The 27,310-nt window shown below is 43.7% G+C and overlaps 1 protein-coding gene across 1 annotated transcript in view; it reads right to left on the reverse strand.

Annotated features, from left to right (window-relative positions):
• Positions 1-10,133, reverse strand: part of OLFM4 (olfactomedin 4) — a 44,554-nt gene extending 34,421 nt beyond the window's left edge. The window contains exons 1-3 of the mRNA XM_032226953.1: positions 10,003-10,133; positions 6,726-6,785; positions 1,244-1,396 (exon numbers count right to left, since the gene is read on the reverse strand). Of these exons, the coding sequence (XP_032082844.1) occupies positions 1,244-1,396; positions 6,726-6,785; positions 10,003-10,089 (300 nt within the window). The 5' untranslated portion in view covers positions 10,090-10,133. The remainder of the gene's footprint in view (positions 1-1,243; positions 1,397-6,725; positions 6,786-10,002) is intronic.
• Between the last annotated feature and the right edge of the window lie 17,177 nt (positions 10,134-27,310).

Genomic DNA, 27,310 nt, shown 5'->3' on the forward strand with positions numbered 1-27,310 from the left:
CATCCATCCATCTCTATATTTCTATCCAGCTATCCATTTATCCAGCTATCTATCTCTATCTATCTATCATATCTATCTATCTATCTATCTATCCATCCATCCATCCATCCATCTATCCATCCATCCATCCACTCATCCAACTATCCATCTATCCATCTCTCTGTTATCATCTGACTGTTCAGTCATTCACCTATCCATGTCTGTCTGTCTGTCTGTCTATCTGTCTGTCCATCCACCCATCCACTCATCCAACTATCCATCTATTCATCTCTCTATCTGTTATCATCTGTCTGTCGTCATCCACCTATCCATGTCTGTCTGTCTGTCTGTCTGTCTGTCTGTCTGTCCATCCATCCATCCACTCATCCAACTATTCATCTATTCATCTCTCTATCTGTTATCATCTGTCTGTCTGTCTGTCTATCTCTCTATCTAATTTATCCATCCATCCATCTCTATATTTCTATCCACCTATCCATTTATCCAGCTATCTATTTCTATCTATCCTATCTATCCTATCTATCTATCTATCTATCTATCTATCTATCTATCTATCTATCTATCCATCCATCCATCCATCCATCCATCCATCCATCCACTCATCCAACTATCCATCTATCCATCTCTCTGACTGTTATCATCTGACTGTCCAGTCATTCACCTATCCATATCTGTCTGTCTGTCTATCTGTCTGTCCATCCATCCATCCACTCATCCAACTATCCATCTATTCATCTCTCTATCTGTTATCATCTGTCTGTCTGTCTCTCTATCTTATCTATCCCTCCCTCCATCCATCTCTATATCTCTATCCAGCTATCCAGTTATCCAGCTATCTATCATATCAATCTCTATCTATCATATCTACCTACCTACCTACCTACCTATCTATCTACCTACCTACCTACCTACCTACCTACCTACCTACCTACCTACCTACCTATCTATCTATCTATCTCTATTATGCCCCTCAACTCCCTCACAAGGTGACTCTGGGCATCTTCCAAACTTGGCTTTCCTTGATGAGACCATGCAAATTAGCCCTGTCACCCCGGATGGCACAGAAATTAAGAGACCACATTCCTTCTCAGATTCCCTTCGTAAGAATCCCTCCAACAACAAGGAAGCTACCTGTGAAACAAGATCTGCACCTGATGAGGTCTACCTAAACATCAAGGACTTGGTCTCAAGATCTGCTATCCTTCCGCTCAGTCTCTTAAAGATAAAGGCGAAAGCCACTTACTTTTGAAAGTTCACTGTCAAATTTGACGGAGAGCTCCTTAGCCAGAATTTCAAGGTATTCCACTTTCTGTGCAGGAAATGTCGTATCGGGCAGGTAAACTGAGCACTGGCATATTCCGTGGTCATCCACAACGCCGGTCACATTGGTAAATGCCTGAAAAAAAAGATTTAAAAGATACGAAGCTTCAGTAATCCACCTAGTCAAGGGCATTTCATTTTGTGGGTGCTCACCAGGGGTGGGTTCCTGCCAGTTCCGTGATCTGACAAAAGGGTTAACGTCAAAACCGCGCCCGACTAAACCGCATTGCTAAAACCGCAACGTCATCAACGCGGCGACAACGGCACAGAGACAACAGCATGGAGACAGAAGGGCGCTTTACAATAGACAGAAAGCCGATAACTTAAGGTAAGGGTTAGGGTTAGGGTTAGGGTTAGCGTTAGGGATTAGGGTTAGGGTTAGGTTTAGTTTTACAGCGCGCTTCTGTCTCCGCGCTGTTGTTGGTGCGATTCAGCGCTCATTCGTCGGAGCGCTTTAGAACACGCGGTTTTATCACCACGGTTTAGTCGGGCGCAGTTTTGTAATTCGCCCTTTTGTCAGTGAACCGCCAGTTCTAACCTCTTCTATAGAAGAGGTTCCACAAATCTACCATGCCGTTTAGAACCGCTCCCTCCCCAATATATGTAAATAATATTTGGTCATAAGTAGCTAAGTACAAATAAATAAAGAATTGTACATGGATAATGAATAAGGAGATTATGAACGCAAGATAGAAATGTATAGAAGGGAAAACTCTTAACTGCAAAGAAACCGATTCGGAACTGCGGTATGATATACGATGGAACTTATTGTTCCCATGTTGTTTTTAAGTCATGTGTTTGTCTCTGTTGATGTGCTTATGTGTTTAAAATATAAATTAATAAAAAAATAAAAAATAAAAGTGGAGGTATGTTGATGGTAAATATCCAAGTTAAGATATTAGAGTTAATATGAATTATATTTGATGACAGTGGAAGAGATGCCACAAAAGCCTTTTGTAACCAGCTGATGCACTTTCTACAGTATGTAAAGAAGGAGGATTTGTATGTTTGTTTTGAATATATATATATATATATATATATATATATATATATATATATATATATATATATATATATAGAACCGCTCTCTCCCCCTGCCCGTCTGCACCACACTTGCCCCGCCGGCCACTCACCCATTGGCTGGCTCACCAATTGCCCCACCCACCTCTAAGAGTCCTATCTAAACCTTAAAGTCTTAAAGCTGTCAAGTTTGAACATCCCTGGGGTTTTTTTTCTAAAGGGTTAGGGGTGCGAGGGTCTTGTAACTTGACAGCTTTAAGACTTGCACACTTCAATGCCAGAGTTTCTGAGCCAACATTTTGCTTGCTAAGCAAGAGCAAGCGCGTTGTTAAGTGAGTTTCACCACATTTTACAAGTTGGCCATGCCCACCCAGTCACATGGCTGGCAAGCCACTCCCACCCAGTCACATGGCTGGCAAGCCACTCCCACAAAGCAGGCCACACCTACAGAAAAGGTTCTAAAATAAATTTGAAACCCACCACTGATGCTCACCCTGGGAAAACCAACCACGAATCCTAGAAACTTATTGAGACATAAATAAAACACTATTCATAAAAATAAAAATAAAAAAAAGACACAACTTGGCTAGAATAATTAGAGCCATTGTTACATCGCAAACTGTCTCTGATCTGAAGCGGCTCGAAGATTAATGCTTTGCAGAATAACTCAATAAAAAATCATGAAGCAAAACAGCCTTTTCCGATGAATAATGCTTTTAAAATGATCTATTCCCCAAACTGGAAGATCTGCAGTAGTTAGTTTACTAGTTTTTATTTTATTTTTATTTTATTTTATTTTATTTTTTTTAAAAAAAAAAACCTGTTCCTCCACACTGGAGAATCTTGAGTTTTAATTGAAAGCAACTTGGGATCATATATCTACGCTGATTTAGTGCACCGTGTTCTCACTTAGCCAGTCAATACCGTGCAGGCAGCAAAAAAAAAGAAAAAAGAAACAGAATGGGGAGAACTTTAATCTATTATAATCGACGGAAAGAGAGAGAGCATCTAGCTGAACTCAGCTGCCACTTGGGGGGGGGGGGGCTAAGATCCTGATTGTTCTTCCTATAGCGTTGATTTCCCTACTTCCCTGCAATCTATTTTGCTTCTGCTAAGCTCAGCAGGTTTTTTTTGGCCTGCTCAGGAAAACGGTCCTTGAAAGTTTGCATTGAAATCGCTTCGCGAGGTCTCTAAATGGCAAACGTGATTCCTTGGTCCAGCCACAAGTCATGTCTCATTAGCCGGTTGTACCTAAAGCCACCAAGGTTGGACAGAAGAACAGAGTTGGAAGGGAACCCTGGAGGTCTTCTAGTCCAACATCCCTGCTCAGGCAGGAAACCCCTCTACCATTTCAAACAAATGCTTGTCCAATCCCTTCTTAAAAACTTCCAGTGTTGGAGCGTTCATAACTTCTGGAGGCAAGTTGTTCCACTGATTAATTGTTCTGTCACTCATGCTTTTCTCGGTGTCCTTGCGGCTGTTTCCTAAACATTGATTATGATTCGAGGTGCGTGCCTGCAGTGATGCAATTCTAGGAGTCAAAATATCACCCTACACTATTTCAGACAAATGGTGGCCCAATCTATAGGCATAGGTTCTCCCCCTTGAGCTGGACTAGAAGACCTCCAAGGTCCCTTCCAGCTTCTATTCTATTCTATTCTATTCTATTCTATTCTATTCTATTCTATTCTATTCTATTCTATTCTATTCTGGTAAGAGGGTAAATCCAACATTAGAAAGCACATTTGGTCCAGATATTTCCCCCCTATAAATAAATACATGGGCAACACTGGGTTATTGGTGTATATAATCTATGCTTTTATCAAAAGTCTGCTATGAAATTCTTCTAGTTTCCCTTGGCTTTTCCTTGTGTTTACAAGGGTGACCACAGTTCACTGTGAAGAAAAGAAACTAAGTTTTTTTTAAAAAATAAAAATAAACCTGTAATCCCTTTTCTCAAGATGGGGTCGGGGTGATTGACTAGAACTGAGCGTTTGCTGGCCAGATGCCCTTCCTGCCTCCTATAAGGAGTTCACAGCAGATATTATCTCTCTGCACTCTGATAGAGAAACATCTGTCCTTGCCTAGGATTGATCTCTCAACCTTCCAAATGGGAAGTGAGTGTCTTCACCTCTAGGCCACTGAAGGAAATAAACTGTATATTAGGTCAGTCATTCCTAAGTATTCTGGGATTGATAATTATATAATTACCACATTTACTGTTAAGCTGTTTTAAGCTGGGAGAAAAAAAATACTTTACATCCCTGTTCCCTGAGGCTGAACATGACCTTCAGGCTCCAGAAAGTATTTGAGTTTTGTCTCTCCTTCTCAAATCAGTTTCTAGAGAATTTTATTAAAATGCAATTAAAAGGAAATGCATCCTATCAATGCACATTTCACATTTCATTGAAAAGGGAAACATGAATGTTTCCAGACACTGGAGATATATTCCAAACAAAACAGAAATACTCTGTTCTACATCTAGTTAATTTTCTACCTCTAATTAATTTTCTACCTCTAGTTAATTTTCTACCTCTAGTTAATTTTATATCTGCCTCAGCAGTACATCACCTGAAAAGGTATCACACTAAGTGTAATTTTCTGTGTTTGGGAGAAGAGTTGCTACTAGAGATGTGTAAAAACCCTTCAAAATTTGAAACAATTTGAGCTCAAAACTCCCACAATGAACTGAATTTCCAGTGATCACCTAAATTTTTACTCAGCCCCATGTCTACCTACTTGAGTTCTTTTTTTTCTCCTTAAAAAAATAAGAGAGAAGTGAAGAAGTTAATTGGATGAGAAGTGAAATGTTTTCAAAGAGAAAAAAAAAACAAGAAAACTCAGAAAAACCTTTTAGAAAAAGCACTTTTGGGACAGCCATGATCTGGATGATGGAGAATCACCGTAAACAAATGAAAATGGTCCTTCTTAAATAAATGTGTGTATTGTGCATGTGTGTGTGTGTGTGTTTGGGATGCACGAGATTGCAAACAAGGGTTGACTTTGTTCTCTCCAACGGATTTTGGAACTAACCAGTGCTAGAGTTTATGGAGTGTTAACTACAGCAAAGTCGTTATAAGCTCCTTACTGGAAAAAAAATGTGTCCTTGGAAGAATGGAGAATCAAGGTATGGAAGCATGCTTTGATGCTATAAATGTCAGCTTGCAGCCATCTTTACTTTTGGGTCTTGGGCCTGCCACACTTTCTATTATTCTACTATGCCTTTGCTATTGTGGGAAAATGGGAGGGGGGATTGTAAAGAGTGAGATGCTATGCAGCCATAACAACATTCTTTCTAGGAAACCAAGGTCATCCTTTGTCTCTGCACCTGACCGGAACTGGATGGGAGGAAGCTGCCAGCATAGCAGTAGAAGATTGGACCATGGGATGGACTTGTGGGTGTGGGGGGCAAGATCTTGAACTTTCAACTGGGTAATACAACAAAGGGAGATACAACAAATGTAACAAAAAGGCAACAGTAAAAATATTGGGTTCTGTCTGGATGGTCTCTTGTGACGAGCTGAAGGACAGAGAATGGAAGTAGTGATCTTCCTCCCATATTTGAGCATACTGGGGGTTGTAAAATCTAATATATATATGATTGATATATAGAGAGAAAGGACGGATGTGGATGGATGGATGGATGGATGGATGGATGGATGGATGGATAGATAGATGATAGATAGAGGATAGAGAGAGAGAGAGAGAGATGATTAATGGAGAGAGAGAGAGAGATGTGGATGGATGGATGGATGGATGGATGGATGGATGGATGGATGGATGGATGGATGGATGGATAGATAGATAGATAGATAGATAGATAGATAGATAGATGATAGATAGATAGATAGATAGATAGATAGATAGATAGATAGATAGATAATAGGGAGGTAGGAGGTCAGTACATAGATAAGGAGGCAGGCAGGCAGGTGGGTAGGCCGGCAGGCAGGCAGATGGAGAAGGAGAAGGAGAGAGAGAGAAGGGGAAGAGAGAGAGATAAAGAGATTTATATTATATATGTATGTGTGTTTGTATTTATTTGTGTGTGTGTGAGTGTGGGTGGGTGGGTGGATGGGTGTGAGTGGATGGGTGGATGTCTTTATAGATAGATAGATAGATAGATAGATAGATAGATAGATAGATAGATAGATAGATAGATAGACAGACAGACAGACAGACAGACAGACAGACAGACAGACAGACAGACAGACATAGACACGTAGACAGGTAGAGAGGTAGACAGACAGACAGACAGATTTAATCCTGACAAAGTCTTGCAGGGCATATAAACTTGTTTATTTTGCTCTACCCTGGTTAGTTTTATTTCATTCATTCATTCTGTTTCATTGCAATTTCTTAAAGGAAAGAGAATCTTAAAACTTTACCTCTGCAGGATGCCTTGTCTCTGGAAATACAGGAGGCAGATACCGGGCTGAAGTTGGATACTAGACGACAGAGAGATAGATAGATAGATAGATACAAGTGTCGTTATTGATCTGTTTTTAATTGATGGCCAACACAGTGTGGAACGTTGAGTATTGAATTTCTGCATTTCAAACCCAGCCGGGAGTGATGCACTTATCTCTGGGAAGGTGGTTTGTTTGTTTTTATGGGGTTTTTTTGTCTCTTCATGATTCCTGGCAACTACTTGGTCAAATCCATGCCATTTTTTTTCTTGGCTTTTTCTTTGGGAAGTGACCTCCTTCTCCTGGCCTTGATGATGTTACCTAGTTTGGGTAATTAAACGTCTGCAAGAAAACAAGCAAGCTCAGAGAGCACCAAGAACCCTGCAGTCCTCCTCCTCCTCTCTGCAAACCCCATTCCCTTCTAACACTGATGATGTTCCCTAGTTGGGTAATGAAACATCTGCAAGAAAAGAAGCAATCTTCTTCTTCTTCTTCTTCTTTGTCTCTGTCTCCTCCTCCTCCTCCTCCTCCTCCTCCTCTCTGCAAACCCCATTCCCTTCTAGCACTGATGATGCTCCCTAGTTGGGTAATGAAACATCTGCAAGAAAAGAAGCAATCTTCCTCTCCCTCTCCCTTTCCCTCTCTCCCTCTTCTTCTCCTTCTTCTTTTCTTCTCCTCCTCCTCCTCATCTTCCTCCTTGCAAATCCCATTCCCTTCTAGCACTGATGATCTTCTCTAGTTGGGTAATGAAATATCTGCAAGAAAATAAGCAATCTTCTTCTTCTTCTTCTTCTTCTTCTTCTTCTTCTTCTTCTTCTTCTTCTTCTTCTTCTTCTTCTTCTTCTTCTTCTTCTTTGTCTCTGTCTCCTCCTCCTCCTCCTCCTCCTCCTCCTCTCTGCAAACCCCATTCCCTTCTAGCACTGATGATGCTCCCTAGTTGGGTAATGAAACATCTGCAAGAAAAGAAGCAATCTTCCTCTCCCTCTCCCTCCCTCCCTCTCCTTCTCCTTCTTCTTTTCTTCTTCTTCTCCTCCTCCTCCTCCTCCTCCTCATCTTCCTCCTTGCAAATCACATTCCCTTCTAGCACTGATGATCTTCTCTAGTTGGGTAATGAAATATCTGCAAGAAAATAACCATTCTTCTTCTCCTTCTCCTTCTCCTTCTCCTTCTCCTTCTCCTTCTCCTTCTCCTTCTCCTTCTCCTTCTCCTTCTCCTTCTCCTTCTCCTTCTCCTCCTCCTCCTCCTCCTCCTTCTTCTTCTTCTTCTTCTTCTTTGTCTCCTCCTCCTCCTCCTCCTCTCTGCAAACTCCACTCCCTTCTAGCACTGATGATGTTACCTAGTTTGCATCGTGAAATGTCTGCAAGAAAACCACCAAGCTCAGAGAGCACCAAGGGCCCCCTGACCTCCTTCTGCCCAGGGCTGGGAAAGAGACAGATACATGCTCAATCTTATGCAGTTGGCATTGTGTCTCACAGCAGATTAAAGCTCATAGTTTCTCCATTTCTACCTCGCTGCCTTTAAGCTCTACACAAAGTGACTGTCTCTGCGTATCCTGGGCATAAAAAACGCTACCTTCACACAGCGTTAAGCAAACATAAAGTGTTCCTGCTGGCAACGGCTGGGCTATTTGACCATCTGATGGAGAAAAGACCGCAAGCATTGGGTTTTGCCTTTTCTCCAAGAGCTCCATGGATTCTTACGTGGAGAGAGAGAAAGAGAGAAGGAAATGCCAGGCATTTTTATTATTCTTGGAGCAGATCCATCTCTCTTATTTCCTATGTGAAGTTTGCACTGGAACTTGGGACAGTGCTCCTCTTAAAGACAGGTCTCTGGTCTTAACTGGAGGCAAGTTGTCCCACTGATTAATTGTCCTAAAAGTCAGGAAATTTCTCCTTAGTTCTAAGTTGCTTCTCTCCTTGATTAGTTTCCACCCATTGCTTCTTGTTCTACCCTCAGGTGCCTTGGAGAATAGCTTGACTCCCTCTTCCTTGTGGCAATCCCTGAGACATTGGAAGACTGCTATCATGTCTCCCCTGGTCCTTCTTTTCATTAGACATCCCCAGTTCCTGCAACCGTTCTTCATATGTTTTAGCCTCCAGTCCCCTAATCCTCTTTGTTGCTCTTCTCTTCACTCTTTCTAGAGTTTATACAATACAATATAATAGCAGAGTTGGAAGGGACCTTGGAGGTCTTCTAGACCAACCCCCTGCCTAGGCAGGAATCCCTATACCATTTCAGACAAATGGCTATCCAACATCTTCTTCAAGACTTCCAGTGTTGGAGCATTCACAACTTCTGGAGGCAACTTCTGTCCCGCTGATTGATTGTTCTCACTGTCAGGAAGTTTCTCCTCAGTTCTAAGTTGCTTCTCTCCTTGATTAGTTTCCACCCATTGCTTCTTGTTCTGCCCTCAGGTGCCCTGGAGAATAGCTTGACTCCCTCTTCTTTGTGGCAACCCCTGAGATATTGGAAGACTCCTATCATGTCTCCCCTAGTCCTTCTTTCTATTAAACTAGACATCCCCAGATCCTGCAACCGTTCTTCATATGTTTTAGCCTCCAGTCCCCTCATCTTCTTTGTTGCTCTTCTCTGCACTCTTTCTAGAGTCTCCACATCTTTTCTACATCGTGGCGACCAAAACCGGATGCAGGATTCCAAGTGTGGCCTTATTACCAAGGCCTTATAAAGTGGTATTAATGCTTCATATGATCTTGATTCTATCCCTCTGTTTATGCAGCCTAGAAGTGTGTTGGCTCCTATTTAAATGGTTGTCCACTAGGACTCTGAGATCCCTTTCTCATTTCATCTCCTCTTCTTGATAATCCCTGCTGCCATAACCATTCATGGGAAGATTCTCGTCAACTTGCTAAGAGGCCCTCTGAGGCAGCCTGCTCTATTCACTTAAAAAACAATCAATGCGTGTACCTGAAATAAAGACATATTTTTCCACCGTTGATCCCACTCTCACCTTCCCTGCATTGATTTATGGATTAAGAACGCTTGCCAGGGAAACAGTCTCTAGCATTGTGCACAAGGCACACGGGTGAGTTGATAAAAATAGGCATAAGGTTGTTTTATTCTCTATTCTGCAGCAGATAGTTGCAGAATAATAAACTCGCAGATCAGGGCTCCTGTTTTTTTTTTTGCAAAATTAAGAGCCCGATACAAGCTTCCTCAGCTTAAACTGGATGTCATTCTAGGACTATAATTCACCAGCACCAGGCTACAGACTAGGTGAATTCCAAACTTTTCTTACCGCTTCCTCTGGCATTGCTGTAGTTGTTCCTTCTGCAATCAGATTCTGCGCAAGCAGCAGCACCCCCACAGCTGCAAGGAGCTTCATCTTCTCGCTCTTGACAGATGTGAAGGAGGCTGTGAAGAAGGAAGCCTCTTTATAGGGCAGGCAGGGTATTTCCCCGCCAGAAGGTCGAATTCAGAAGGAGGAAGTTACACAATGACTGCTCAATGTGGTGCCAATACAGGTGGGTGACAACACTGTCAAAGGAGTCACATTACACCACAAACTGTACAAGAACCTCCTTTGTTCCATGTTCCTCACTAATCAAGGCCACTCACGGAGGGTCGGAATTTTAGCCAAATGCTTCTAAAAGAAAATTAAATGAAGGAAACAGAAGATCCATCAATTTATTCAATATAGAGATGAGAGAGAGAGAGACAGAGATGATTGAAAGATAATAGGTGATATACAGAAGATAGACAGATGATAGTTGATAGTACACACAGAGAAGATAGATAATAGATAGATAGATAGATAGATAGATAGATAGATAGATAGGTAGGTAGGTAGGTAGGTAGGTAGGTAGGTAGGTAGGTAGGTAGGTAGGTAGGTAGGTAGGCAGGCAGGCAGGCAGGCAGGCAGGCAGGCAGGCAGGCAGGTAGACAGACAGACAGACAGACAGACAGACAGACAGACAGACAGACAATGATAGATAGATAGATAGATAGATAGATAGATAGATAGATAGATAGATAGATAGATAGATAGATAGAGACAGACACAGACAATGATAGATAGATAGATAGATAGATAGATAGATAGATAGATAGATAGATAGATAGATAGATAGATAGATACTTTAAATAGCTAGAAGAGGGAAAGATTATGAGAGAGAGAGAGAGAGAGAGAGAGAGAGAGAGAGAGAGAGAGAGAGAGAGAGAGAGAGAGAGAGAGAGAGAGAGAGACCAATACAACACATATAATATAATTTACCATTTGTTTAGATTGGGCATTCATTTCTGTAAACAAATTAAAAACATTCTCCCCAGACTGCAACGCCGCATCTTAATATTATTATTCTCACTCGTCTGCAGAATTATATCTAGGACTTTGCCTATACTTCATATTTTTTATGGATTGCCGTCTTTCAGAAGTTATGTCCATAATGAGCAAAAGAAAAAAATCATTATGGCAGGAAGTATGGGTTTTTCTCTCCATATTTTCTATTGGAGTGTTATTTATGGGGGCATCAAAACCAGATTAAATTGGTGCAGACGTCTCTGAGTCAAGAAAGTGAGAAAAAGGCATTTTTTTTTAAAAAAAAAACCAGTAATACAGGGATCTTTTTTTTTAATTAAAAAGTACAATACATCAGTCAATTGCTACATAAAAAGGGCAAATCTCCGTGCATTTTGCTGCAGCTCGCTCTTGTGCGAAAAATCAGTCTGTTGCAATAGTAATAATACTTTTGCTAATCAAATTCTAAACTGAAAGGTAAGTTCCTATGTGAATTAACTAATTATGATAGCGATCATGAAACATAGACATCTTTGTTACGTGATCACGTGAAGTGTTAAGGCCACTTTGTAAGGCCTTGGTAAGGCCACGCTTGGAATACGGCATCCAGTTTGATCGCCACGATGTAAACAAGATGTGGAGACTCTAGCAATAGCAATAGCAGATTTTTATATACCGCTTCATAGGGCTTTCAGCCCTCTCTAAGTGGTTTACAGAGTCAGCATATTGCCCCCAACAACAATCCGGGTCCTCATTTTACCCACCTCGGAAGGATGGAAGGCTGAGTCAACCCTGAGCCGTTGAGATTGGAACCGCTGAACTGCTGATCTAGCAGTCAGCTGAAGTGGCCTGCAGTACTGCACTCTACCCACTGCGCCACCTCGGCTCTCTTTATTGCCCTGCTCTAGAAAAAGTTCAAAGAGCAACAAAGAGGATTAGGGGAATGGGTTGGTTCCAGCAGGCACTACTGGTTAGATCCCCTCTTGTGCGTGCTTCGCGCGCATGCGCAGTGCAATTAAAATTGTTCTGCGCACATGTTAAGAACAAGATGGGGGCCCTGATGTCACTGACCCGGGAACCGGTTCGGGGGCGTAGCAGGCCTCGGTCACTGCCGATTCCAGCGACTCATGCTGTCAAACCACTACGGTTCAGCCGAACCAGTCCAAACCGGTAGAAACCCACCACGGATTAGGAGACTGGAGGATAAAACATATGAAGAACGGTTGCAGGAACTGGGTATGTCTAATTTAATGAAAAGAAGGACTACAGGAGACATGATAGCATCTTCCAATATCTCAGGGGCTGCCATAAAGAAGAGGGAGTCAAGCTATTCTCCAAAGCACCTGAGGGTAGGACAAGAAGCAATGGGTTGAAACTAATCAAGGAGAGAAGCAACTTAGAACTAGGGAGAAATTTCCTGACAATTAGAACAATTAACCAGTGGAACAACTTCCCTCTAGAAGTTGTGAATGCTCCAACACTGGAAGTCTTTAAGAAGATGTTGGATAATCATTTGTCTGAAGTGGTGTAGGGTTTCCTTCCTAAGTAGGGGGTTGGATTGGAAGACCTCCAAGGTCCCTTCCAACTCTGTTATTCTATTCTATTCTATTCTATTCTATTCTATTCTATTCTATTGTAAATTGATTGTATTTTTAAAATTAAGCTTCAGTCATGGTGACAAACGTTCTCATTGATCTGCAGACAAATTAAAATTTGCAACCTGGGCTGAGCCAAGTCAAGAAAGAAAGAAAGAAGAATAACCTTATGTGATTGTTGGCACACAAAAATAATATTCTCCACCTCCCCCCCCCACAAAAGAATATGTACTTAGTGGGGATAATCAAGATTGGTTTGTTGGCCCTTCACCATTCCAAATTTGTATCGCCCCTTGGGAAATGCATATTTCTGAATCATAATTTAGGATGGTTAGTAGTGACATCAATGCAATGAATTTGGCAAACTCCGGGAGAAAGTGGAGGATAGGGGACCTGGCATGCTATGGGCCATGAGGTTGTGAAAAGTTGGACACAATGGAGCTGGAAGGGACCTTGGTGGTCTTCTAGTCCAACCCCTGCTCAAGCAGGAGACCTGATACCATTTCAGACAAATGGTTGTCCAATCTCTTCTTTAAAAACTCCAGTGTTGGAGAACCCACAACTTCTGATTAGATGCTCTCACCATCAGGAAATTTCTCCTTAGTTCTAGATTGCTCCTCTGTTTGATCAGTTTCCCTCCGTTGCTTCTTGTCCTGCCCTCAGGTAGTTCACAGAATAGCTTGACCTCCTTCTTGTTTGTGACAGCCCCACAAATATTGGAAGGCTGCTATCACGTCTCCCTTGGTCCTTCCCTTTGTTAGACAATTCAAATTCCTACAACCCAGTGGTGGGATTCAGCCGGTTCGCACCTATTCGGGAGAACCAATTCGTAACTTTCTAAGCAGTTCGGAGAACCGGTTGTTGGAAGAAATCTTATTTTATTTTTTTCCCACTTTCCAGGGCTAATCCTGTAAGGAAGGCGGGAAGGAAACATTCTGGTGCTGTTTCTAGCCTAATCTCCTGCTTACAGAAACTGCCTCTCCAGTTAACCCTTATTACCATTGTAACAACTAAGGCGAAGCGCCCATCGACGTGAGTTGGCCACAGCCACATTGTCACATGACCACCGAGCCATGCCTACCCAGCTGGTCATTATGGCAGAGAACTGATTGTTAAATTATTTGAATCCCACCACTGCTATAACCGTTCTTGGTATGTTTTAGCCTTCATTCCCTGATTATTCCTGCGGCTCTTCTCTGTACTCAAAACTATGCCATAAGAAGCAACACGATGGAATTGCAAGTTCGGTTAAAGAATTTCACACCCAATTCTGTAAGAAATGGATGTATGGCTTGCCAAGAGCTGCTCCCCTTCTTGCTCATGAGGAAGTTGACACAATGTTAGAACAAAGCGATTTACCTTAAGTATCTTGTATATTCTTAGGACATTCTTGGGCGAGAGAAGGGAGCCGCCATGTGTCCCCACCACCACCAGCAAAACCACAAAACCCACCACACCCATTTCAGGCTTTCCACATCCAGCACCCTTATCTCTACTCTGCATTTTTCAGTATCCTTTCACAACTTGCTATTTGTGGTGTTAAATCTACAGCTTGCAGGCATTACTCTGTTCCTTAAAAGCCTGGGGAGGAAAAATCCCCTAAACTATTGGGTTTTGGTTCTGTTCACTACTCAGCAGGTTTTCTAGTATGGCCCTTGAACTAATGGGACAGCTGTCTACCTTTGAACCTTAGATGTCTATGCAGGAAGCTTCTGTTAAAAATCACAGTCAACCTATCAGTTTCTTTATGGCAAGTCAGTTATAGTAGACTTAACCCCTGAAAGTAGATCTTCAAGAATAATCTAGAGATATTAAAGGCAAGGCAAAGATTCCCCTCGCATGTATGTGCAAGTTGTTCCTGACTCTAGGGGGCAGTGCTTATCTCTGTTTCAAAGCCGAAGAGCCAGCACTGTCTGAAGACATCTCCGTGGTCATGTGGCCAGCATGACTAAACGCCAAAGGAACAAGGAACTCTATTACCTTCCTATCAAAGGTGCTTCCTATTTTTCTACTTGAATTTTTACATGCTTTCAAACTGCTAGGTTGGCAGAAGCTGGGACAAGGAACAGGAGCTCACTCCATTACGCGGTGCTAGGGATTCGAACCGCTGAACTGCCAACCTTTCTGATCAACAAGCCCAGCATCTTAGCCACTGAACCACCATGTCCCCCCTAGGCATATTACCTTGAGACAAATCAGCAATCTGTACTTGAATTAAATCAGTAACACACACACACACAATTTTGTTGTAGTCTACATTGAGGGCAATTCATCAGTGGAACAACTTGCTTTCAGGCATTGTGGATGCTTCATCACTGGAGGTTTTTTAAGAAGAGACTGGACAGGCAATTGCCTGAAATGGTATCGGGTCTCCTGCTTGAGCAAGGAGTTGGACTAGAAGACCTCCAAGGTCCCTTCCAGCTCCATTCTGATTAGTTGTGTCCAACTCTTCACAACCTCCATAGCATTCCAGGACTCCCATCCTCTACTCTCTCCCAGAGCTCATCCAAATTCCTTGCCTTGATGTCACTGCTAGCCATCTCATCCTCTGCTGTCCCATCTCCTTTGGACTTCCCATCTTTCCCAACATCAAGAAGTCCTCCTTTGGTAGCCAATGCATTTTAGCTTTAGCTTCTGCATCCGTCCTTTCAAAGGGCAATCAGGACCAATTTCCTTTAGGGCCGACTGATTTGATCTCCTTGAGGTCCAAGGATGATACAAGGATCCACACAAGATACAAGAATCCAAGACATTAGATTATTTCCATTGGTTGATTTATATTTCTGTGTTGCTTGCAGAATCTCCAGATATGTTTTGGTTGGACTCCAACTTCTAGACAAGAAAGTACCACTTCTTAAATCACTTTGTATTTATTCTTCTCAGCTCATGACAAAAAGAGAAGGTTGTCAACCCTGAAAATGACCTGAATGAAGCCAATTTAGAAGCTTCAATGTTGCCACACTGGGGCTGAAGGATAGGGAGGGAGGGATTTTAGATAGCTGGGTTTTTTGTAGCCAAAACAAAATACTTTCTCTTGGGAACCAAGGACATTCTCACACCTGGTCAGAAGAAGGAGTGATGTCACCAGGCAACCAGACAGTACCATGATTGGACCAGGTGATTGATTGTTTTGAGAAAGTATCAACCTTTTACTTTTAATTAGGTGAAAACCGTGGGAACTTTCAGAATTGGTTTTTGCCCAATCTATGCCAATATGACATATCCAATAAAGCTATTCTTTGAGGAATCCACCCGCCTGAGAGTTTTGCTTGTTATGGGTCTATTACTTTGAACCCTGACAAAGGTCTCAGTCTGCCTATACCTGCCAAACCTGGGATGCTGACATCTATATCAGGGGTACACAACCCCCAGGCCATGACACAATCCCCGGCCTGGCCTATTTGGAACCAGGCCACGGAAGTGGCAGGCGAGCACATGTGTTTACCTCCACTTGGAGTAGCCGGCAAGCACGCACGTATGCACAGCTCCATATGTGCAAGCAGCGGGCGCACATGCTGGCTGCTCAAGCAAATGGAGCTGTGCGGGCACCCGTCACTCACACGAAACCTTCCCCAAGCGAGAAAGGTTGAGGGGCCACTGATCTAGATAGTAATAGCAATAGCAGTTAGACTTATATACCGCTTCATAGGGCTTTCAGCCCTCTCTAAGCGGTTTACAGAGTCAGCATATCTCCCCCACAGTCTGGGTCCTCATTTCACCCACCTGGGAAGGATGGAAGGCTGAGTCAACCTTGAGCCTGGTAAGATTTGAACCGCCGAACTGCAGATAACAGTCAGCTGAAGTAGCCTGCAGTACTGCACTCTACCCACTGCGCCACCTCGGCTCTGTGATGCAGCAAAGCGACTCCTCCCCAAATCAGGGATGGGTTGCTTCTGGCATTACTGCCGGTTCAGAGCACGCAAAAATATTGCTCCGTGCAGATACGCATGCGCAAAAATTAAAAAACATATAAATCTTTGCAATGAAAAACAAGATGGCACCGCCGTAGGAGAACCGATTCAGGGGCATGGCAGGCCTGGGTCGCTGCCGGTTCCAATGACCCAGGCCGCCAAGTTCCTACCGGTTCGTCCGAACCGGTAGGAACCGACCTCTGCCCCAAATCCCCTTTCCACTCCTCTCCCCAGTCATTGTCAGGATTGTTGCAGTCTAGATATGAAGACCGTGGGAAAGGCCAGCCTTTTTCTGACCTTTTGCTTATTTGATAGATCTTTTCAAACTTAATTTGTTAAGTCAATGTTTACTTTGCCTCGTGCTGGCGTCTTCATTTCACCTTGTAGATTTTAGCTGATCTCACCCAGTACTGTAGAAGCAGCGATACACAGAAACACACACACACACAAACACACACACACACACACTTACCCTTTGAGCTTTTTTTCAATCCAGACCAAAAGACAAAGAAAAGTTGAGTTTTTGTCCCCCACAAGGCACAATATCGAGGGTTCCTCGGTGTTATTTTTTTTTTTCCTCCACCTCATCTGAATGCAAAGCGCTTCTTTTTCTGAAGCTAATCAGGTCATTACCTTAGTGGTTTGTTTTCTCTGAAAACAAGGAAACAGAGAGATAAAAAAAGTAAACTTTGATTGTGGGGGACGCAGAGCCTTTCCTATCTGGCAACGTACAGCCTCAGAAAGAGCTGGAAACTTCCTCCTGTCTCCCTTGACGTTGTCCTTGTCCCATTTTCAGACCGTTTTATTTATTTATTTTTATTCCAAACTTCAAAACACCAGCCAAGAACCAAGTAGAATAAAAGGTTTATAGCAACTCAAGAGAAACCAGAACACAACCTAAAACGAGAGTAGTATCAGGTTCGAATCACGGTTGTGTTATGGCAACCATTATCACTTCTCAGCTTGCCAGCAAAACCAGGAAGATGGAGAGATGAGATGGAATGTATACCATTCCAGACATCAAGAAGACAAGAGAAAGAGCCAAGGTCACTTCAGCAGGTGTTTGCCAAAGCTAGAGAAAAAAATGGCAAGAGCGATGGAGGAGATGGCTGGGCTGAAACTGAGGGAGGGGTCAAACACGTCATCAGCCTCGAGTCCTTCGCACCACAGGAGATCTAAGTCTGTCTGTCACTCTGTGTGTGTGTGTGTGTGTGTGTATCTCTATCTCTCTATGTCTGTCTCTCTGTCTTTCTCTTTGTGTGTCTCTCTCTCTGCCTCTGTCTATGTCTCTCTCTCTGTCTCCCTCTCTCCTTCTCTCTCTCTGTGTCTCTCTCTCCATATGTGTGTGTGTGTGTGTATCTATCTCTATCTCTATATATCTCTCTGTCTCCCTGTCTCCCTCTCTGTGTGTGTCTCTCTCTGTCTCTGTCTCTCTCTCTCCTTCTCTCTCTCTCTCTCTCTGTCTCTCTCTCCGTGTGTGTGTGTATCTATCTCTATCTCTCTATATATATCTCTGTCTCTCTGTCTTTCTCTCTCTGTGTGTGTCTCTCTCTCTCTGTCTCTCTCTCTCCATGTGTGTTTGTGTGTGTATCTATCTCTCTATATATATTTCTGTCTCTCTGTCTTTCTCTCTGTGTGTGTCTCTCTCTCTGTCTCTCTCTCCGTGTGTGTGTGTGTGTGTGTATCTATGTCTATCTCTATATCTATCTATCTATCTGTCTCTCTGTCTTTCTGTGTGTGTGTGTCTCTCTCTGTCTCTCTCTCTCTCCGTGTGTGTGTGTGTGTGTGTATCTATCTCTATCTCTCTATATACCTCTCTGTCTCTCTGTCTTTCTCTCTCTGTGTGTGTGTGTCTCTCTCTGCCTCTCTCTCTGTCTCTGTCTCTGTCTCTGTCTCCCTCTCTCTTTCTCTCTTTCTCTCTCTGTCTCTCTCTCCGTGTGTGTGTATACATGCGCCTTTTGTTTGCAAAAGACCCAGATATGAGCATCACTTCTCAAACTTCCACTTGATTTCCCATAAAGGAGAGTACAAGATATCTATATTGATTAAAAGATTTTAATCATTTTTTTCATGTACATTTCCCTGAAAGGAGAGAAGCTGTGGCCTTACCAAAGCTGTACATATCTGACTATTTCCCAATGCTTGGAACAAGAGGTCCAGTTTCCCAATCTCTGACACAATACAACTGATTTTATTTTTACTACCTCTTATCTTTCCCTAGGCAGTACTTCCTTCTGAAGACTTCACTCTGAACCCAAGAAAATGGCAAGAGGTAGCAGGATGCCAGTTAATAGAATAGATAGATAGGTAGGTAGGTAGGTAGGTAGGTAGGTAGGTAGGTAGGTAGGTAGGTAGGTAAATAAGTAGATAGATTAGATGATAGGTAGGTAGGTAGGTAGGTAGGTAGGTAGGTAGGTAGGTAGGTAGGTAAATAAGTAGATAGATTAGATGATAGGTAGGTAGGTAGGTAGGTAGGTAGGTAGGTAAATTAGATAGATTAGATGATAGATAGATGATGATAGATAGATAGATAGATGGATGGATGGATGGATGGATGGATGGATGATAGATAGATAGATATGATGGATGATAGACAGGCGATAGACAGATGAGAGAGGGAATGAGAGTCAGAGGGAGAGGGAAATGGAGAGAGAGGGAGAGTGTCTATTCGTAGTACATATTTACCATTTGCATGGTGTACCTAAACGTATAATTTCACATCGTGGGGTACAGTTTACTGCTCAATTTTGGCGCAGTTTCCTGCAGAGGGTGGAGTCCTCTCAGGGTTTGAGTTCTGCATTCCATTCGGCTACCAATGGCACAACAGAAAGAACTAATGCTGCAGTGGAATGGTATCTCCATTGTTATGTGCATTACCAGCAAACTGACTGGGCGTGTCTACTGCCATTTGCTGAAGTTGCACATAACAATGCAGTACATAGCAGTACTGGGTATACCCCCTACCGTATTGTGAATGGGTTTGATTTCATGGCTATACCTGAATGTCCTCAAGCCACTTCTGATCACGGAACTATAAAGGAATGGATAGATTACATGTATTCAGTCTGTGGAAATGTCCGAAAAGCATTGCAGGTTGCAGCAGACCCGTACAAGAGACACGCTGACAAGAAACGCAGTCCACAACCAACGTTTCGGGTCGGGGATAAAGTATTTTTATCTACCAAGTATATACGCCTTAAAGTGCCCTGCTGTAAGCTGGGTCCCAAGTTCATAGGTCCATTCCCAATCGTCAGAGTAATTAATCCGGTCACGGTAGAATTAAAGCTGCCTCCCATGTTGGGGAAAACCCACCCGGTGTTTCACAGCAGTTTACTCAAACCGGTGACCACCACTGGGCTGTGTAATCTTCCAACACCACCGTCTTTGATGCAGGTTGATAGTGAACGCCATTATGAAATCGAACAGATAGTAGATTCCCGTCATCATCATGGCACTTTACAGTATTTAGTAGTTTGGAAGGGATACCCGTTTACCGATGCATCGTGGGTGAGGTCATCTGAGGTGCGTGCACCATGCCTGGTCGCCCGGTTCCATCGTTGATACCCTGATAAACCTATAGAGGATACTGCTGTTTCATTAGTATAGTTGATGGGAGGGGGGAATAGACAAGAGTAGGATTGTGGAATGTGTTATTGTCATTCTTTACTAGAAGACAAGTCATCTTTTGTCTCCACACTTTTACACCTGACAGGAAGCAGTTGGGTGTGGATGCCAGTGTGGAGGAAGAAGATTGGACCATGTGATGGATTGTGGGTGTGGGGACAAGATCATGAACTTTTAACTGGGTGGAATTCTGATGTCATTTCCAGTATTGGGATTTCATAGCATAATGCCAAGATGTCTGCCTTATTAAATTGGAACTTTAAGGATCATTTTGCCTTGGACTCTGATTTAATTCTACATGATACTTGGAACGCTGACACCATCCACATTCCGTTTTTGGTCCCAGGAGGCTTCAGGAGGCATGCTAGGCCCAAAACGGGGTGGGAGGGTCAAGTGCATGTGCAGGGGCAGGGCGCATTGCATTGTGGGTGTGTGCGCATGATTTTGGCCCACGAGGATAAAAAGGTTAGCCATCACTGAACTAGTATATGCATTCAAGCGGTTAATGTTAAATAGTGTATTTGTGAGAATAAAGAAAAATATTTATAGCTCATGGTTGACATGAGACATCCTTGGTGCTCTCTGCACTTGCTGGTTTTCTTGCAGACGTTTCCTGACCCAACTAGATAACAACATCAGTGCAGGGATGTGATGATCAGGGATAGACAATGTTAGCCCTGATGATGTTACTTAGCTTTGGTCATGAAACATTTGCAAGGAAACCACCAAGCTCAGAGAGCATCAAGGACCCCTCGGTGCACAGATAATATCTTTTCTTACAATGCTCAAGGACCGTGATCGAGAACCTAGGGAGTGTTACTGGCAAATATCTCGTCCTTCCTAGCTACCACTTGCTACGAAGGAGGTGGTTTTTTTCCCCCTCTCACTGACTTTTGACCTAACAATTCCTGATAGAAAAAAGAGGAAGAAGAAATAAGTGAAATGTCTTATTGCCCAGGACAGATTTATATAGGTTCCTGCTCACTCTTGATCTGTAATTTTCATGTTCCGAAGAAAACCTTGTCAAGGAAGGTCCATTAGCAAAGAGTTCAAGCAAGGTATTTTCCCAGCAAACTGTCTTTCAACATCAGAAGAATGTACTCTTAAAAGTTGATGGGTTTCACCCAGTTTTTAACAAGTCACCCAAGTTTCCAAGATAATCATTTTTAGTGTCTATTTGCTCAGATATTCGTTTTGTTTCCGGCTACTAGCTCAACTGAATACTTAGAGGAAAAAAGATTATTCATTGATTTATTAAAGCAAGAATGGAATAGAATAGAGTAGAGTAGAGTAGAGTAGAGTAGAGTAGAGTGGAGTGGAGTGGAGTGGAGTGGAGTGGAGTGGAGTGGAATGGAATGGAATGGAATGGAATGGAATAGAATAGAATAGAATAGAATAGAATAGAATAGAATAGAATAGAATAGAATAGAATAGAATACCATGCCATACCATACCATACAACAGAACAGAAAAAAATAGAAATAGAATAGAATAGCAGAGTTTGAAGGGACCTTGGAGGTCTTCTAGTCCAACTCCCTGCCTAGGCAGGAAACCCTACACCACTTCAGACAAATGGTTATCCAACATCTTCTTAAAGACTTCCAGCGCTGGAGCATTCAGAACTTCTTGTGGCAAGTTGTTCCACTGATTAATTGTTCTCACTGTCGGGAAATTTTTCCTCAGTTCTAAGCTGCTTCTCTCCTTGATTAGTTTCCACCCATTGCTTCTTATTCTACACTCAGGTACCTTGGAGAATAGTTTGACTCCCTCTTCTTTGTGGCAACCCCTGAGATATTGGAAGACTGCTATCCTGTCTCCCCTGGTCCTTCTTTTCATCAAACTAGACCTACCCAGTTCCTGCCACCGTTCCTCATATGTTTTAGCCTCCAGTCCCCTAAGGCTTGGCTGCCTTTTCACCCTCTTTCTGTTTGAGAGGGTTAAAATAAGGAATGCAACAAAGGCAATCAAGGGAAGTGAAAACGTTTTTTTAATTGTCATTTATCGAGTTCATCAAGTAAACGGAATGTTCCTATTTGCATTTTGTAACAAACATCTTTTGCAGCGGGAACAAAAACCGTTCAATCAAAGCAGAAGATCTGCTGTAATAAATACTTTGAAAGGCTGTGAAAATCACCAGGACTGGCAGAATCTCCTTGGCTCAGAATTCTACCTAGGTTAGATCTACTGCAATAAACACTTTAAAAGGTTGTGAAGAATCACTGGGGGGGGGGGGGGAGGGGACGTGTTTTTTTTTCTTATGTTCCCACGAATGGCAAGAAAGCCTCAGCAACAATGTCAAAAAAGATGTGGAGCCAGAGCTCTGGAGCCGCATGTGGCTCTGTCATCCCTCTGCTGCAGCTCCCTATCACCAGTCAGTGCCATAATTTTCTGGTTTGGGGAAGGGGAGGGAAGCAGGCCGCTCCAGGAGAAGACTCTATGGCCAGCGGCAGTTTTCTGGTCAGCTCCACAATTGATAGGGCTTTCGGTTAGGACAGGTAGAGCAAAAAGGATGCCACGCTAGGAGGAGACTCTATGGTAGGGGAACCGGACTTCCGCTTGGCAGAGGAAAAAGGATGCTGCTCTAGGAGGAGACTCTATGGTGGGGAAAACGGACTTCCGGTTGCCTCCAGAATTGAACGGGGGGCTTCTGCTTAGGACCCTTTTGGCTCTTTGAGTGTTTAAGGTTGCCCGCCCCTGTTCTAAAAAGAGTGCAGAGAAGAGCAACAAAGATGATTAGGGGACTGGAGACTAAAACATATGAAGAACGGTTGCAGGAACTGGGTATGTCCAGTTGAATGAAAAGAAGGACTAGGGGAGACATGATAGCAGCCTTCCAATATCTCAGGGGTTGCCACAAAGAAGAGGGAGTCAAGCTATTCTCCAAAGCACCTGAGGGTAGAACAAGAAGCAATGGGTGGAAACTAATCAAGGAGAGAAGCAACAAAGAACAAAGGAGGAATTTCCTGGCAATTAGAACAATTAATCAGTGGAACAACTGCCTCCAGAAGTTGTGAATGCCGAACACTGGAAGGTTTTAAGAAGAGATTGGATAACCATTTGTCTGTAGTGGTGTAGGGTTTCCTGCCTAAGCAGGGGGTGGATCTAGAAGATCTCCAAGGTCCCTTCCAACTCTGTTTTTCTATTCTATTCCATTCCATTCTAAATACTCAGCAGGTCTGATCTGGCTTAGTCTGTGTGATTTTCCATGGCCAGCTAAGATGTTCCATATGTTTCTATCAAGTCCCCATATACAAATAGCCAATTTCAAATTAATTAACGTGGTTTATGAAATCGTGTTAGGAAAAGAGGGCTACAAAAGTAAACAACATCAATTTCATCAAGCGGTTGTTCATTTCAACGGGAGTGCATTAAGCAAATGCATACAAGCTTTCTCAACTTTTTAACACCATTCGAGACCATTTTTTTGACTGTCTTCTTGTTCTCGTATGAAGCTGCGTTCGAAATGCACAGCCGGCTCACGCAATTAATCTCATATTGCTTCATCTACCCTCTAATATCAGGAAGAAATGCAACCCTTAAAGGTTTCCATATTTATGACTTCATTGAGGCTGTTTCAAATCAGGACTTTTATATTCAACTCGGTTTCTCTTTTCATCCCTTTAGAGGGAAAATGAAACTCCTAATAATCGTGTGTGATTTGGCTGGTGAGAAAAAGTGGCTTGAAAAAGAGGTCAACGTGGGATTTTTCCACTACCTGGCAAAATATTGAGGGCCTGTCTTAACAAACACAGTGAGACTTCTTCACAAAGTGTTAAGGAATACTTTCACTTCTAAATTGTGTCATCTGAAAAAACACAAATTCTAAGTTAGGGATGGGAAATACAATAGGTCACCCCTGTGTTTCATCCAGAGGTCCAGCCAGAGGTGGCATTCAGCAGGTTCTGACCAGTTCTAGAGAACCGGTAGCGGAAATTTTGAGTAGTTTGGAGAACCAGTAAATACCACCTCTGGCTGGCCCTGCCCCTATCTATTCTCTGCCGAGTCACAGCTGATGAGAAGGGAATGGGGATTTTGCAGTATCCTTCCCCTGGAGTGGGGAGAGAAGGGGGATTTTACAATCTCCTCCTGAAGTGGGGAGGAAATGGAGATTTTGCAGTATCCTTCCCCTGGAGTGGGGAGGGAATGGGGATTTTGCAGTATCCTTCTCCTGGAGTGGGGAGAGAAGGGTTTTTTTTTTTACAATATCCTTCCCTTGGAGTGGGGAGGGAATGGGAATTTTGCAGTATTCTTTCCCTGGGGTGGAGAGAGAATGGAGATTTTACAATCTCCTTCTCCTGGAGTGGGGAGAGAAGGGGGATTTTGCAGTATCCTTCCCCTGGAGTGGGGAGGGAATAGGGATTTTGCAGTATTCTTTCCCTGGGGTGGGGAGGGAATGGGGATTTTGCAGTATCCTTCCCCTGGGGTGGGAGAGAATTGAGATTTTGCAGTATCCTTTCCCTGGGGTGGGGAGAGAAGGGTTTTTTTTTATATCCTTCCCTTGGAGTGGGGAGGGAATAGGGATTTTGCAGTATCCTTTCCCTGGAGTGGATGGGAATGGGGATTTTACAGTATCCTTCCCCTGCCACGCCCACCAAGCCACACCACACCCACCAAGCCAGGGCCACAGAACCAGTAGTAACAAATTTTGAATCCCACCACAGGCTCCAGCCTAGACAATAATGCTATGTCTCTTGAAGCTATTGGCAAGGTTCAAGGCTCAAGCATTTGGTAATGATGGTTAAGGTTCTGAGCAGTTTGGAACCAAGATATTGATGGCCTACCTTGATAGCTACAGGCCCAGTCAATCACTTGGTTTCATAGAGAGAAAGATTTTATTGCTTATGCTTAGAACTTTAGAATGCCATCATTCATGGGTGAGTTTTCCTTGTGATACTACCTTCATTCTGGAATTAGTGAAAAGTAAGTTTTTGCAATTAGGCCAGAAAAATCAAATGCAAAGTTATAGAATAGATGGTACCTGGTTGAATTGTAGTAACTGCCAGAGGATCTTGAAGTCCTATTGGACAATCACTTAAATATGAGCCAGCTGTGTGCTGCAGCTGCCAAAAAAGCCAACACAATTCTAGGCTGCATAAACAGAGGGATAGAATCAAGATCACATAAAGTATTATTTCCACTTTATAATGCCTTGGTAAGGACACACTTGGAATAGTGCATCCAGTTTTGGTTGCCACGGTGTAAAAAAGATAGCTGAGATTCTAGAAAGAGTTCAGAGAAGAGCAACAAAGAGGATTAGGGGACTGGAGGCTAAACATACAAAGAACTTTTGCCAAAACCGAATATGCCTAGTGTAATGAAGAGAAGGACTAAGAGTGATGTGATAGCATTCTTACAATACTGTAGCTAAGGGGCCGCCACAAAGAATAAGGGTTCAATCTATTCTCCAAAGCACCTGAAAGAGGGACAAGAAGCAACGGAGGGAAACTAATCAAGAAAAGAGAGGCAACCTAGAACTAAGGAGAAATTTCCTGACAGTTAGAACAATTAATCAGTGGAACAACTTGCCTCCAGAAGTTGTGGGTGCTCCAATACTGGAGGTCTTCAAGAAGAGATTGGACAACCATTTGAAATGGTTGAAATGGAATGGGGTTTCTTGCTTGAGCAGGGGGTTGGACTAGATCAGTGGTCCCCAACCCCCGGTCCGCGGACCGGTGCCGGGCCGTGGAGTACCTGGCACCGGGCCGCGCAGCGGCCGGGGGACATGAACAGCTGCCCAAAGGTCCGCGCGCGCGCTGGTGGAATCCCCGGGCGCTGCTGGTACCGCCCCCACCGCTGCCCCCTGTGAAACCCAAGAGCGGCTCTTCTCCTGCGAGGCGGCTGGCTGAACAGCTGCCCAAAGGTCCGCGCGCGTGCTGGTGGAATCCCCGGGCGCTGCTGGTACCGCCGCCACCGCCGCCCCCTGCGAAACCCAAGAGCGGCTCTTCTCCTGCGAGGCGGCTGGCTGAACAGCTGCGACCGCCGCGCGCCTTCCTGCCTCAGCCGCTCCGTCGCTTCCAAGGAATGGCGTCAGCGGCGGCAGCTTTACTTCTGAGGCGCTGCACACTTCCCCAATAGTCGTCACAGCCCAGGTAAGAGAACGGGAACTTCCCGCCTGGCTTCCAGCCCGCACTGAAAGGGCGCCGTTGGGGTTTTTTGTGGAGCTCGGAAAGACGCGCATCAGCTGTGCGCGTCCGCCTCCTCGGGGCCACTTTTGCCCAAGCGCCCGAGGCAGCCAACCCTGGTAAGCAGGTGGTGGTTAACTGGCGCCTTTGCTGCAGGTTTTTCTGGAAGGGGCCACTGCCGCTGTCCGGAGGTGACCTTGAGCTGCTCGCTCACTCTATGCGGGGCTGGTGGGGCTGTGACGCTCGGAGGTGGCGCGTGTGGGAGTGAGAGGCGCGGGGACTGGTTTTCTCCGGACCGGCTTTCTCCGGGGGGGGGGGAGGCGAAGGACCAGGCTGCAGCGCAAAAGCTCCTGGGCCGTGCGCAAAGGCTCCAGGGAAGAGAGCCCCGCGCGCCCCTGCGCGCGCTCAGCGGGCCACGGTAAAATTATCAAAGGCTGACTGGTCCGCGGCGATAAAAAGGTTGGGGACCACTGGACTAGATGACCTCCAAGGTCCCTTCCAACAGTGTTATTCTGCAATATTTTCACTGATTACATTCCCAGGTTCCTACTTTTTTTTTTTAGACCTCTTTTCCTAGAGACCTTTTCTGCATGAATATTTTGCTTTATGCTGCATAGCATTCTGTAAATATTTGAGGTGATTTTGTCGGCGAGGGGATAATAAAATAGAGATGATGATGGTGGTGGTGGTGGTGATGATGATAATTTGAGCATTCTAAAAGGCATCGCAATCATGAAGGGTGAAGACATGCTAAAAAAAAAAAAACTAACCAGTAAATGTGCAGAATTGGAAGTGGGGAAAAAAATACTAACTGCAGCAAGAAGAGGAACAAAAGACTTCTATGAATGAATTAATAAAGGGGGGTGGGGGGTGGAGAGACTTTTCCTGGGGACATTAGGAAAGAACAAAAATGTATTACAGCAGCTCCGATGTTGTAATAACAATTGCACAATATTGCATGTGTATCCCCCCCCCTCCTCCCTTTTGCCATTGTCCTTTTGCATTATTTTACGAATAATGCAATTTATTAACCCGAGAACAGCAGAAAAACCTGCAG

The sequence above is a fragment of the Thamnophis elegans genome, chromosome 11 (assembly GCF_009769535.1).
Source record: "Thamnophis elegans isolate rThaEle1 chromosome 11, rThaEle1.pri, whole genome shotgun sequence".
NCBI classification, from domain to species: domain Eukaryota; kingdom Metazoa; phylum Chordata; class Lepidosauria; order Squamata; family Colubridae; genus Thamnophis; species Thamnophis elegans.